Here is a 13,925-nt window from a genome sequence, read left to right as displayed (position 1 = left end):
AAGATAAAAAAAAGTTCAGCGCACTGTCTTGGGGGGTCCAGATGACCCCACTTTCATTGTAAACAAACTAAGGAGAGCGGAAGGGTTAAGAATGGCCAGTGAGGCCTCGCTGTCAAAGGTTTCAAAGACAAAAGTTATTTACTTTCTATTCTTACGAAATAAATTAAACCTTATTTTTTATTTTCTCCTTTTATTTCATGACATGCAAAAAAATATTGTATTTAGCCCACGGACTGGGATATTATTTAGATTTTGGCCGTTTGAGCAAAAAAGTTTGGGTACCTCTGGTCTAAACGTTCACTATTGAGAGTAAACTCGCTCAGATCTTCCTAAAATGTTTTCAAGAAGTTCTCCTTTATCAGCAGACAGTAATAATTTACTCGTGAAAAGTCACATTCTTGTTTTTAGACATATCCAATGTGGTACATGTTAAAGTCAAGGCCCAGGGGCCGTATCCGGCCCTCCGGGTGATTCTATCCGGCCCTCCAGATTGTTTTATTTTGTTGTTATTAATGGTTCGATGTTATCTTGCGCTCTTTTCTAACTTGTATAGTTCTGACACAAAATATATTTTACTGAGGGTAAAATATCGAAAGTTGTTTAAGGTTTAAATTGATTTATTCTGGAATAATATTCCTGCCTTTTTATTAATCATAATTTTGTTAAAAAGTTATAGTTTTAAAAGTTGGCATTCTGCTATCTTTTTTGAGTATTTTGGCATTTAGATTTTTTTAGGATATTTTGGAGTTTAGCTAATATTTCAGCTGTTTTGGCTAAATTAGGCTTTTCTTTTTAAGGTTTTTTTGTCTGTTTTTGAGCTAATATTTTAGCTAAATGCTAGCCGATTTCTTCTGGAATCGTATTCTTGTCTGTTTTTATTCATAGTAATGTTAAAACGCTACATTTTTAAAGTTTTAAAAATTAAGTTTTAGTCTGTTTAATAAATGTTTATCCTGTTTGGCCTGCGATCAAAGGTGCCTTTTGGATTTTGGCCCCCTTTTTGACACCCCTGCAATATAACGTCCATTTTTGCATACGCAGCAAGCTAGCATAGCAACTTTAGCCTATATATAACTCATTGGCAGTAACAAGCAGCAATATGCAGTAGCTGTTCATCATGACTTCAGACAAATACATTCTGCATTTCTAGATATATTTTGGCTCAAAGACAGATTTCTAGTTAAAACACTTTCAGACAGCAAGAGGAGTCCTGATGATTCTCTCATTCTCCAGCATTTGGTTTCCATTTGTTTCTGTTGCAGAAGGAGAGTGAAATATGCCATAAGTCAGGAACGCGTCAGCATCTCTGAAGGTGAAACGATAAATCTTTAAGGAGTGCATGGAAAGTTTAAAACCACATGTTGAAAGCATTCAGATACACACAGAGTCTGCTTCCAGGCTTAACCATGGTCACACAAAGACGAAAATTCTGTAGAATCATCAGATCTCAACATTCAGGTCGAAAAGGAACTTTTATTTAAAATTCTATAGTTGGAAAACTGTACAATCTAAGGGGATAAACACAGGAGCAGACATGGACCACAGACGGTTCACGGAGCTTCACGATCCACTGAAAACGTAAGTGACATTTATCCACGATTGTGCAAAAAACACAAACGGAGGCGAGAACGCAGCTCCAGTTCCAGCTGCTTTATGTTGAGCTTTAAGCGGTTTAACAGCGAGGGGGTCTGCGGTTTGTCATGAAACCCCGCCCCCTCCTTCAACAGCTCTCTCCTCTGGAGCTCTAGGGAAACCTCCACCAAGCCGAATTCCTTCCCCACTTCTCAGCTCCACTCTGGAGGTGATTTATGGCCGACCTTAAAGAGATGGAGGTAAAATACCGTCTGATCCTGCATGTGGGGGCAGTACTGGGGTAGTACTGGGGTAGTACTGCGGTAGTACTTAAGCAAAAAGGCAGAAAACATTGATTACAAAAGTACAATTGATCAGCCGAAAGCTTAGACATCAATGCAGACATGTTTGTATGTACAGATGTGTCTTTAATGCAGGCTTACGCCTGCATTAAAGACACATCTGTACATACAAACATGTCTGTACTGAAGCGTATACATTACTACAGCTAACTCGTAGCATTTGTGGCTCATAGTAAAAAGATGGAAGGATTGCACAAACATCAGAAGGAGGATAAACTTTTATAAATATATTAAACACTACTTTCACACAGATTATTCGTCAAATGAGTCTAAACTGGACACACTTCTATTAAATGTAGTGGTATTAGCATGAGTCAAGAAGAAATTAACGTTCATGGTTTCTATCTTAGCAGTCACTCTTTATGCTAACACCCAGCCAGCAAGGCCAAGCGGCCCCATATGGTTTAAAAGTGGGCAGAAATTTGGGCCCCTCCTGTTCTTGCCCACATTGGTTTAAGTGGGGATTCAGTGGGTTAGCTTGCTATGCTAGCTAGCCACCCAGTGGACAGCATAGCATGCTAGCAAGTTCTGCCGTAGCATGCTAGTAAACTCTTCTGTAGCAAGTTAGCGAGCTCCGCTGCAGCATGATAGCAAACTCTTCTGTATCGAGCTAGCGAGCTCCACTGTTTCAAGTTAGCGACTTCTGCTGTAGCATGCTAGCGAGTTCTGCTGTAGCATGCTAGTAAACTCTTCTGTAGCAAGCTAGCGAGCTCCGCTGTTGCATAATAGCAAACTCTACAGTGAGCAAGGAAGTTCCTCTCCACCATTGAGCTAGCAGGTTCCTCTGTATCGAGCTAGTGAGCTCTGCTGTTCCGAGTTAGCGAGTTCTGCTCTAGCATGCTAGTAAGCTCTTCTGTAGTAGGCTAGCGAGCTCCGCTGTAGCATGCTAGAGAGCTCTGCTGTAGCAAGCTCCACTGTAGCATGCTGGTAAGCTCTTCTGTAGCATGCTACCTAGCTCCATGCTAGGATGCTAGTTAGCTCCACTGTATTGAGCTTGTAAGCTCCACTGTAGCATGCTAGCGAATGGCGCTATGGCAAGATAGCCAACCCTACAGCAAGGAAGGGAGCTCCTCTGTATTGAGCTAGCAAGCTCCACTGTAGCAAGCTAGCGAACACCACTGTAGCATGATAGCAAACTCTACAGTGAGCAAGGAAGTTCCTCTCCACCATTGAGCTAGCGAGCTCCTCTGTATCGAGCTAGCAAGCTCCTCTGTATCGAGCTAGCGAGCTCCTCTGTATCGAGCTAGCAAGCTCCTCTGTATCGAGCTAGCGAGCTCCACCGTTTCAAGTTAGCGAGTTCTGCTGTATCAAGCTAGCGAGTTCTGCTCTAGCATGCTAGTAAGCTCTTCTGTAGCATGCTACCTAGCTCCACGCTAGCATGCTACTTAGCTCCACTGTATTGAGCTTGTGAGCTCCACTGTAGCAAGATAGCCAACTCTACTGCAAGGAATGGAGGTCCCCTGTATTGAGCTAGCAAGCTTAGCTGTGTTGAGCGAGCAAGCTCCACTGTATCGAGCTAGCAAGCTCTGCTGTCCACCAGGCGGCTGGATAGCATAGCGACCCACTGAATCCCCACTTAAGCCAATGAGGGCAAACACAGGAAGGACCACCATGGAAACTGCAGACAAACCCAATGGGGGTCCACATTTTAAACCATATGGGATCCACTTGGCCTTACTGGCTGGGTAAACTCAACAATTGGCATAAAAATCTAGAAACAGGTGAGCTGAGTCTTCATTTCAGGTACAATTTCAACATTTTTTGTCTGATGTAATATTGAAGCCGATCCATGGAGGATGTCTCTGTCTGCAGTCATGACGGAGCATGTCAGTGATAATAAGATGAAAAGAATCCTCATTAATCCTCAATGATTGCAGGTTCTTTAGGTGATCGTCGTTTCACAGACCAACCAATCAGCTGAATAAATGAGGGAGGTACAGAGATGAAGACACCAGGAGATCAAGAGGATGAGGAGGAGGAGCAGAAACGGCTTTTTTCAGACACGAAAAGCTAAACGAATATTTCTGCATTTAGGTGAAGGCTCAACATTATTTAGAACATTTCCTTAAAGACCCACTTCGATAGTTTTTTTAACATGTTCTTGTGACATTTCTGATGTATAAAGACAATTCAGCTTAAAACTGCATTTCTGAGTATTTTTTTATTCCTGTGAATCAGGAGCAGATGAAAAAATGCAGTTTGAAAAAGATTGTATTTGTGACGTAGAAAACATGCTGGGCGGGGCCACAAATTCTATACTCTTATGATCTCGGCAACAAAAGGGGGCGGAGTTGCTCTGTGCCCAAACTTAACGTGAATTTCCAATGAACTCCAGCCGCTCTGCAGAAACTATGTCTGGGTGTATTCACACTGGACTCTTTTGGTTCACTTTAAGTGAGCCAGAGTTCGCTTCACCTGATAATCCGGAGCAGTCTGAATACACCAAAGTGGACCCTGATCCAGGACCAGGAAGTGCTCTCAAGCCCATCTTTTGAGGTGGTCTCTGTTAGTTTCCAATTGGACTGAGCTCCAGTTCGCTCTGAGTTTCCACATTCTGAATAGACTCCATGCTCGGAGTGGAACCACTGGACCAAATTAACCTTGTAGCCGAGCATTATGGGATGTGAACAGAGTAACGGAGGCTGGTGGGATGAATGCAGGCTCATTAAAACAACTTTTAACGTGATCCACATGGCTTCTCACAACGTTGTCCCAACAGTTCATAACCTCATTTCCACTGAGTGGTTCCGGTTTGATCCGGTATTTTGAGGATTTTCATTGTAAAATGGACCCAAAAAAGTACCGGACCGTATTTCTTGAGGGCCCCCCTCCATTGTCGGTCCATACAAAAATGGAACGGGACAGTTGGTGCGGAGTCGCTGTAGCAACCCGCTGATTAGCAGAAAATGATGATGTCATTAGAAAGCACCAGTATAGCGCTAAGCTAGCGTTTCCACCGTTTTCTGCTTTACAGTTGTATTTATCTTCGCAATCTTCTTTCAAACAGCATTAAATTCATGTTGTAGATGATGTACAAAAACTAAAGCAAGAAAAAGACGAGTTGCTGGATGACCTCCGTTGTTGTTGCTTTGCTAGTCGTCGCTCTACAATGACGCTAGCGGACTACACGCCGCAATGGGTCATGAAAACAAACCGCTCAGAGGAAGTGAGGCTTAACTGAGTGGAAACGTTCGCCAGAATTAACTGGACTGTCACGTTTCACTCCTTACCGGACCAGGAAACGAGTGGAGACGAGGCTAAAAGGTCATAATACTTGTTAGCATACTTCGTAGCGTCCTCGGTAGCCGCCTTGCAGGATGCATCCACAGCACAGAAGTAGCAAGAAAAGTTCAAAATATGTCAGTGAAATAAAAAGTTTGAATAAGTGAACGATCCCGACAAGAATTGCAAATTGTTGGACTTCCATTATTCTGTCTCTCCTCTCTTTGCCCCGCCCCCCTAAATCCTGGCCAATGACTGAAGAGATCCTTGGCCACATGGTTTTGTTTACAAGATTTCATTCGGAACTTAAAAGTCGCTTTGAAAATAGATCAGATCGGAGCGGGTCTTTAAGAACACGGTCCTGCTTCTTTGTGAACGACCTCAGGTTCTGATTTTCAGGAACATCAGGAAGTAAAGTGAATCTGATTGACCACAGCTGAACTCCCACTGATTCAACGGGAATCTTCAAGTGAAATGAGGCTCCCACTTCCTCCACAGACTCATCATCTCATCTCTTCTTCTGGTGTTTGTCATTAATGCCACTTCTCTACCTTTAAAATACGACAACGCTTTCAGCTCCACGAGTAAAAGAGTCAAATCTAATAAATACAGACACATTTACAGCTGATTATGTGCACAAAAACAAGGAATTATACGGGATTACATTCAGACACGCTGTTAGCAAAGTCTGTTTTTAAATGAACCTCTTTTTGGTCGATGCATTTCTAAACTAAATTTGAAATATTAAAAGGAAACTAAAACCTGTTTTTGAGTATTTTTCATTCTCATTTATTTCTGAAGTGAAGAATTTTCTTGCTTTCTTGGAAGTCCCACCTTCAAATAGACTCATTGAGCAAAAACATTCAAAAACAATCTGATTGATTGGATGAATGTCGGTCTTTTTTACAAAAACCGTCCTGTTGGGCATCTCTGAGCAGCAGATGGTCCATCGTACGTTTGATTATTTTAAAAAAGCATTTAAAACTGTTGGCTCCCCTCCTCCTTACAGAAAAAAGGAGGTCGTCGTGTTCCAGAGGAGACCCGAGGCCTCCTCAGTCGAGTCCAGTGGAGCGGGTGAAGGGTGAGTGGTTGATGAGAAGACGCTGGAGCTTCACAGAAGAAGCTCAGCTTCCCTTTTAAATAGAAATGTGAAGGTCACAGAACTCCCACATGGGACCGTCTCAGGACAGGAAGCGGTCTGCAGAGTCCAGACCTCCGACTGCTCCACTTTGGTGGCAGTTTCTGCATCGTTTCAGCGGCTCCTCCATCACAAAGGTCCCGGACTGCTGCAACAGTTGTAGTGATTACTGTGCTCGTGGTCCGCCAGCTCCACGTCCGGCTTTGCGCCGCACTCCGGACGCTTCTTGAAGAAGTCGGACACAAAGACGACCTGCGGATGGAGAGGAAAACGGGAGGAATCAGACGTGACGGCCGAGCAAAGCTTGTCCTGTAAAAACATGGGAGACGTGAAGGATGTCAGGGCAGGGCTGGAAAATGATGATTACATGTGTGAGGAGAGGGCCGAGCGCACAGCTGTAGGATGACACACAGGAACACACACAGAGACGGCACAACCCTGACGGCTGTAAAGACCTCCGCGCTGAAGGCCAGAGGTTCAGCTCTCACAATGCTTGAAGACCAGATGGAAAAGTGATGAAATCAGCTCACTCAAAGCTCCATTTAAAAGCAAATAATAAAGGCAAAACATCTTCATAAGTGATTGCTTTGAAGATCCCTGGATTTCTAATCTCTATAATTAGTGAGGCTAAGACAGACGCGCTCATATTTGCTTTCCCAAGGACTCCAAACCACAGAGTGTTTGAAGCTGAGATGTCATCAGGTACAGGAAGAGGTGGGAAGGAAAAAAGGATGGGCGTTTTGAGCAACTCGGGACTTAGGAAGGCGTTGGGAGGACCTGCTAACCGCTCCGTGGAAGAGTTAAGTCTCAACGGGTGCAGAGGGGTTGCCTGGAGACTTACGTTGAGCACGGCAACAAGAGCTCCCTGCAGCAGCCCCACCAGCACGTCGCTCCAGTGATGCTGGTAATCCGAAACTCGGGTGTAACCCACATAAACCGCGAAGACCACCAGGAAGAACTGGATGGTGGGCCGGACCAGTCTGGCCCACTTGGCCACGAGTCGGGCCTGCACGTAGAGCTGTGGTGGGAGGGAGGGGGGAGGAGGTGATCACACAATCGTAAGTTACCACAGATTCTGACACACAGCATCAAAAGGTACACATCTCTTTATTTGCTTAAATGTTCACTCCGACCATCTTTAGATCCATTTTCAAACCAGTGGTCTTTTAATAAGCCCCAAAAAAAAAAAAGTTGTCGTTTTCTGGGACATAGTTTCTGCAGAGCAGCAGGAGTTTATCACAAATTCACTCCAACATTGTGGGCCGGATGTTAGGTGCAGAGAAACCCCGCCCCCCATTTCCTACCCGTTGCTGAGACCTCAGAGTGTTTTCTACATCACAAATATAATCCTTTGAAACATTGTTTCGTCTGCTCCTGATTCACAACAATTTGAACCTGCGATGACGCTAGTGCGAAGGTTTTTCGCTGAATGTGGTCGCTGAAGATGCTAAAGGCATTTATTTTGATTGCTAAATTAAGTCATGAATGTGTTGAATGTTTTGATACAAAACGGGCATAGTTTGCAGAAAGTGCAGAAAGACTGAAGAATTTCATGAGAAAAAAAAAAAATCACAACGTTGCTAAAATATTAGCTTGACTCAAAATTATTCCAAAAAAACCTCAGTAGATGTCAAATAAGCCAAAAAAGACCACCACGATGAGAAAAATGCCACAAGATGTTAAAAACACCATTTCATTTTTTAATATATGTATGTAATCTAAGATATTTAGTCACAAATTGAGAGGAAAATAAACAAGAAGAAACAAGAATAGACGATTAGCATGTTTCTGAATTTCTGAAAGAAGGAATAATAATAGTGTTTTTAACATGTTTTTGTGGCATTTTTCTGATGATGGAGGACAGATATGAACAAAATACACTTAAAATAGCATTTCTGAATAATTCTTTATTCAAATTGCTATGAATCGGAAGCAGACAAAAAAGTAGTTGTTTGAAAAAAAAATTATTTGTAGAAAATAAAGTGGGCGGGGCAACAAGCTCCCAGCTCCGCCTCATTCTGATGCTCCTGCAGACAAATCGATCCGTGAACGTCTTTGTTTTCCTCGTCTGAGCTGGAATCTGGATCTAAACTTGTTCAGGAATGCTCTGTGGAGGCGGACTGTAAGCTAGCAGGAGAGAGTGTAAACAAAGGAATGATGGGAAATAAGGGCGGGCTTGTTCCATGCCAACAGTCACGCCCCCAATTTAGAAGTGAATTACTAATAAACTCCTGCTGCTCTGCAAAAACTGTCCAAAAAAGTTTTTCAGATTTTGTCTAAAAACGAAATAATTCTACTAAAAAGACCACCAGGAACAATAAAAATAGATCAAAAGAGGGTCAGAGTGGGATGTAGAAACTCAAAACGACAGCTGAGGATTTTTTCTGTAAACAAAAACAAACTGAACTGTTTACAAGCTGCTGAAAACAGACGTGTTCACTTCTTCTGGGCTGAAAAAGCTGAAGCTCGTGTGCTAAACTGAAAACTGAAACAGTTTCCTCCAACACAAAAGCAGATCTTCAGATGTTTGAAACACACAAAGACCGATGGATTCATGTGTTTGGATGGTTACTTACCGCCAGGAAGAGCATGCAGTACATTCCAAAAGAGGAGTGACCGGAATAGAAGGACAGTCTGCAGATAAACGAGACAAAGATGTTCATTCAGCGGCATCGTTCTCCTCTGACATGAAGGGAAATTCCCAAATGAAGACTTCTTCCTTTGTTTTCCTACCAAATGGAGGCGTTTTAAACTGAAATCTACAACCAAACTCCCAACGACTAGATTCTTTATTTAACTGGATATATTATCTTTTAATATAAATCTGGATAAATTCAATATTTTAGCAGAATATGTCATTTCTGCTTCATGCAGGAACGGTCTCCCACCTGGCCTCCGTGACCTTCCGCAGGTCGCCGGTGCAGTTGACCACCTGCATGCTCCCCAAGCACTGCTTTGGGGCGCACGCGGCCAGGAAGTGGGGCCGCGGACGGCCGATCGTGTACTTGGCGATGTCCGTCAGCGACTGGCTGGCGACCGCGCCGAACAGAAAGGTGCCCACCACCTTGTAGAGAGCGGCCACATACTGGTTGAAGCCCGAGTTCGAGGAAACCCGTTTGATGTAGACCAGATACGCCTCGCCGGATGAGATCTGAGGAGACATTTTTAGGAAAATTACATTTTTTTCGCACAAGCTGGAGTTGAGATGACGCTGTAAACGTACTATGAGGACAGAACAGGTGATGGTGACGCCCGCCAGGATGCCGCGGGTGATGGTGTCGGGCTTGACGGGGTACTTGATGCTCTCGTCGTTGCAGAAAATCTCCCTCATGTGCGGCTTCTTTAAGATGTTCAGGATGATGGAGGGCAGCGCCACTGAAAAGAGGAGAGCAGCTGGATGAGAGGAAGATCTCTTTGGTGACACTGTGACTTCAAATGCTTGGTTAATACGCATAAATGAAAGAGAAGGACCCGGCTGCAGACTGGGGGTGCCACAAACGATTATTTTAATAGTCGACTGATCACTGATTATTTTTTTCCAATTAGTCGACTAAATGGGTAATGCACAAAATGGATGTAAAACACAAATTTCAACCATCACCAGCTTTAAACTAACTAAAACTAGATATATAGCATTAATTTAAAAAAAAGCCTATGTTAGCCTAAAGAGCTAGCATGTAGCTGATATATTAGCTAAACTCCAAATTAGCCTAAAAAACAACAACAAAAAAAAACTAAATTAGCCAAAATAGCTAGCATGTAAATGAAATATTAGCTAAACCCTAAATTGACCTAAAAAAATGAACAAAAAAAAAATCACAAATTAGCCAAAATGGCTAGCATGTAGCAGAAATATTACTTCAATTCCAAAATGGCCTAAATAATAATAATAAAAAAAAAACCTATGTTAGCCAAAACAGCTAGAATGTAGCGGAAATATTAGATAAATTCTGAAAAAAAACCTATTTTTCTTTTAAAAAGCCTCTTAGCCGAAATAGCTAGAATTTAACTGATATTAACTAAACCCTAAATTAGACAAACCAAAAAAATAAGTTAGCCAAAAGAGCTAGCATGTGACTGAAATATTAGCTAAACTCCAAATTAGTCTAAAAAACAAACAAAAAAGGCCTGAATTCACCTAAACAGCTAGCATGTAGCTGAAATATTAGCTAAATTCCAAAATAGCCTAATTTTTTTAAAAAGCCTGTTAGCCAAAACAGCTAGTATGTAACTGAAATGTTAGCTAAATTCCAAAACAACCTAAACTTTTTCTTAAAAAGCCTAAGTTAGCCAAAACAGCTAGCATGTAGCTGATATATTAGCTAAACTCCAAATTAGCCTAAAAAACAACAACAAAAAAAAACTAAATTAGCCAAAATAGCTAGCATGTAAATGAAATATTAGCTAAACCCTAAATTGACCTAAAAAAATGAACAAAAAAAAAATCACAAATTAGCCAAAATGGCTAGCATGTAGCAGAAATATTACTTCAATTCCAAAATGGCCTAAATAATAATAATAAAAAAAAAACCTATGTTAGCCAAAACAGCTAGAATGTAGCGGAAATATTAGATAAATTCTGAAAAAAAAACTATTTTTCTTTTAAAAAGCCTCTTAGCCGAAATAGCTAGAATTTAACTGAAATATTAACTAAACCCTAAATTAGACAAACCAAAAAATAAGTTAGCCAAAAGAGCTAGCATGTAGCTGAAATATTAGCTAAATTCCAAAATAGCCTAAATTTTTTTAAAAGCCTGTTAGCCAAAATAGCTAGCATGTAACTGAAATGTTAGCTAAACTCCAAATTAGCATAAAAAACAAAACAAAAAAGCCTAAAGTAGCTATAATAACTAGCATGTAGCTGAAATATTAGCTAAACTCCATAATTGCATAAAGAAAACCATACTAAATGTCCAAAAACTATCAGAATGTCATTATAACTTCACCACACTCTGGCTCCATAATATAAAGTAACGACTATTCGACTATTAAAACAGTCGACTGCTGTAGCAGCTCTACTACAGCCAAGTTGCTGCTTGACATCATTGTAACAATTCCCAAGGATCACTAGTGAGTTACACCGTCACAGCATCGACAGAAGGAGTTCAGAAGAGTTCAGAAATGTAGTAAAAAACTTTTATTGAAGCTTAAAGCAGGAAAAACAAAATTAAAATCAAGTTTTCTTGAAGTGATTTTTCTGGTTCTGGTGTCTGCAGTTGTGCATAACATAGTTGATGACATCACTTCCTGTTCTGTGAACTCTAAAGTTCTTTCTCTTTGGATTTTGGTTTCTAAACTCTCATTGATGGAAACAACCCACAGAAGAAAACATTGGATGGTTAAATGTCAGGGGGAGGAATTCACAGCAAGAAAAACAAACGGAGGGAAAAGTTCTTGGATCGGCGCATCTGTTAAAGGACACACACAATGATGAGTTACACACATCGTTTCCAGCCCAACACAACACACAAACCTGCAACAGTCCTGAATGATGTGCTCGTCCAAAATACCACAGAGAGAGAATGAGAGAGAGAGAGCACGATGTCCTTCACTGTTCAAAATAACGTCTACGCCAAAAACACACAGAGTGAAAACTCTCCAGCTCGGAAACGTTTGTTCAAGTGACCACTTCCAATAAAAAGTCTTTGTAAACATGTTTGAAACTCTAGCGTTCATGCATCGCTGCAAACGTTTCAAGACCATTTTTGGGGTCTAACGTTCAAAACACATGGCCAAGTTGAACTTTGATGAGTCAGGGACTCAAAATTGGTAGTGACCATTGACTGTATAAAGCATTGACAGAAGGCCATAAAGGAGCTGGACTGAGTGACCCCTTCCAAACAGGAAATACCCGCCGCTACAAGAAGCCAAAATCCCACAGACTTCTATAGAGGAATAATCTGCTCTTACTCAGTTATTCTAGTGGTCACAATAACATTCTTGCTGGCCCCCACCTTGAACGTTTGTCTGGCAATTCTTCCGAGCCGCTTTCAGTGGATGGAGTTTGGACTTTGAACAAGCTCACTCATGATTGGCGACAGCAGTTGCCATAGAAACGCTAACTCAGACCGATTCGGACCAATCAACACGGCAACGTCGATATCTTGGAAAAATGGCGAATGAATTGGCTTCAATTGGCTAGTGATGTCACACCCATCCATCCATCTTCTTCGCTCATCCGGGACCGGGTCGTGGGGTCAGCAGTCTAAGCAAAGATCTCCAGACTTCCCTCTCCCCGGTCACTTCCTCCAGATCCTCTGGGGGGACCTCAAGGTGTTCCCAGGCAAGTCGAGAGACATAGCCTCTCTAGTGTGTCCTGGGTCGTACCTAGGGTCTCCACCCAGTGGGACATGCCCTCCCCAGGAGGCTTCTGGACCAGATGTCCGAGCCACCTCAACTGACTCCAAGTGCTCTCCGATTGACCGAGCTCCTCACCCTATCTCTAAGGGAGCGCCCAGCCACGCTCATTTCATCCACTTGTTGTCGGGGTCTCGTTCTTTCAGTCATGACCCAGAACTCATGACCATAGGTGAGTGCTGGAACGAAGATCGACCAGTAAAAAGACCTTTGCTTTCTCTCTATTTACCACCGCGACTGCATAACGGCGGTCTAATCCACCTGTCGATCTCACGCTCTGATCTTCCCTCATTCATGAACAAGACCCCAAGATATCCAAACTCCTCCACCTGAGGCAGGAGCACTCCACCCACCGAGAGAGGACAAACTCCCTTTCTCAGGTCGACTCTGTCCAGTTCTCTATTACACAGTCAATGGTAGTGACATATGGATGGTTTACTTTTTCAAAACACAGAAGTACCAACTGTTTGAAAACTGATCTCAGACAGAACTATATGACACCAAACTTTTCGTGTATCAAACTAGAGGTGTGAGGAAAAGTCTGGATCCAGATTCACCAGATGGCGCACAAAACCTCTTCCAAGCTACTAGCGCTGCAACAAACGATTATTTTATTGGTCGACCGATTATTTTTTCCAATTAGTCGACTAATCAGGTCATGCGGAAACTGGATGAAAGCACACATCTTAACCATCATTAGCTTTAACTAAAAGCTAGATATATAGCATTACCTGGGATAATGCTAGTATGAATGCTGTAAGCTGAATTTGGCTGCTGAAGATGCTGAAATTGATTGCTATAACACTGAAGCTGATAGCTAGCTAAAATATTAAAATAAGACTAAGATTAAGATAGTCCTTTATTCGTCCCACAGTGGGGACATTTCAGGGTTACGGCAGCATTACAAATAGGAAAAATAAAAAAAATAGAAAAAAAAATAGAAAAAAATATTAGTGAAACTCCCAAATCGCCGGAAAAACTGAAAACATTCTAAATTAGACAAAATAGCTAGCATGTAGCTGAAATATTAGCTAAATTTCAAAATAGCCTAAAAAACCTCAATAAATGCCAAAATAGTCCCAAAAACTAGCTTAATGTCATTATAACTTTCAACCTTACTGCACTCTGACTCCATATATAATAAATAATAAATAAAGTTTTAACAGTCGATTAGTCGACTAATGGTGGCAGCCCTACAAGCTAGTGCATGTGAGTACAAGTGCTAGTTTTGGATAGTGACAGTCCAGTGTGAACACCATACGCCAAAAGGACAT

The 13,925-nt window shown here is 41.9% G+C and overlaps 1 protein-coding gene across 1 annotated transcript in view; it reads right to left on the bottom strand.

Moving 5' to 3' along the window:
• Positions 1 to 5,929: 5,929 nt before the first annotated feature.
• plpp2b (phospholipid phosphatase 2b) overlaps positions 5,930 to 13,925 on the bottom strand; it is a 28,986-nt gene continuing 20,990 nt past the window's right edge. Inside the window, exons 2-6 of the mRNA XM_024279393.2 lie at positions 9,518 to 9,669; positions 9,183 to 9,445; positions 8,871 to 8,928; positions 7,136 to 7,312; positions 5,930 to 6,546 (exon numbers count right to left, since the gene is read on the bottom strand). Of these exons, the coding sequence (XP_024135161.1) occupies positions 6,424 to 6,546; positions 7,136 to 7,312; positions 8,871 to 8,928; positions 9,183 to 9,445; positions 9,518 to 9,669 (773 nt within the window). The 3' untranslated portion in view covers positions 5,930 to 6,423. The remainder of the gene's footprint in view (positions 6,547 to 7,135; positions 7,313 to 8,870; positions 8,929 to 9,182; positions 9,446 to 9,517; positions 9,670 to 13,925) is intronic.

The sequence above is a fragment of the Oryzias melastigma genome, linkage group LG4 (assembly GCF_002922805.2).
Source record: "Oryzias melastigma strain HK-1 linkage group LG4, ASM292280v2, whole genome shotgun sequence".
Lineage (NCBI taxonomy): Eukaryota > Metazoa > Chordata > Actinopteri > Beloniformes > Adrianichthyidae > Oryzias > Oryzias melastigma.
Note: the sequence above shows the minus strand (reverse complement) of the source record. Positions and strands in the feature narration are given on the sequence as shown.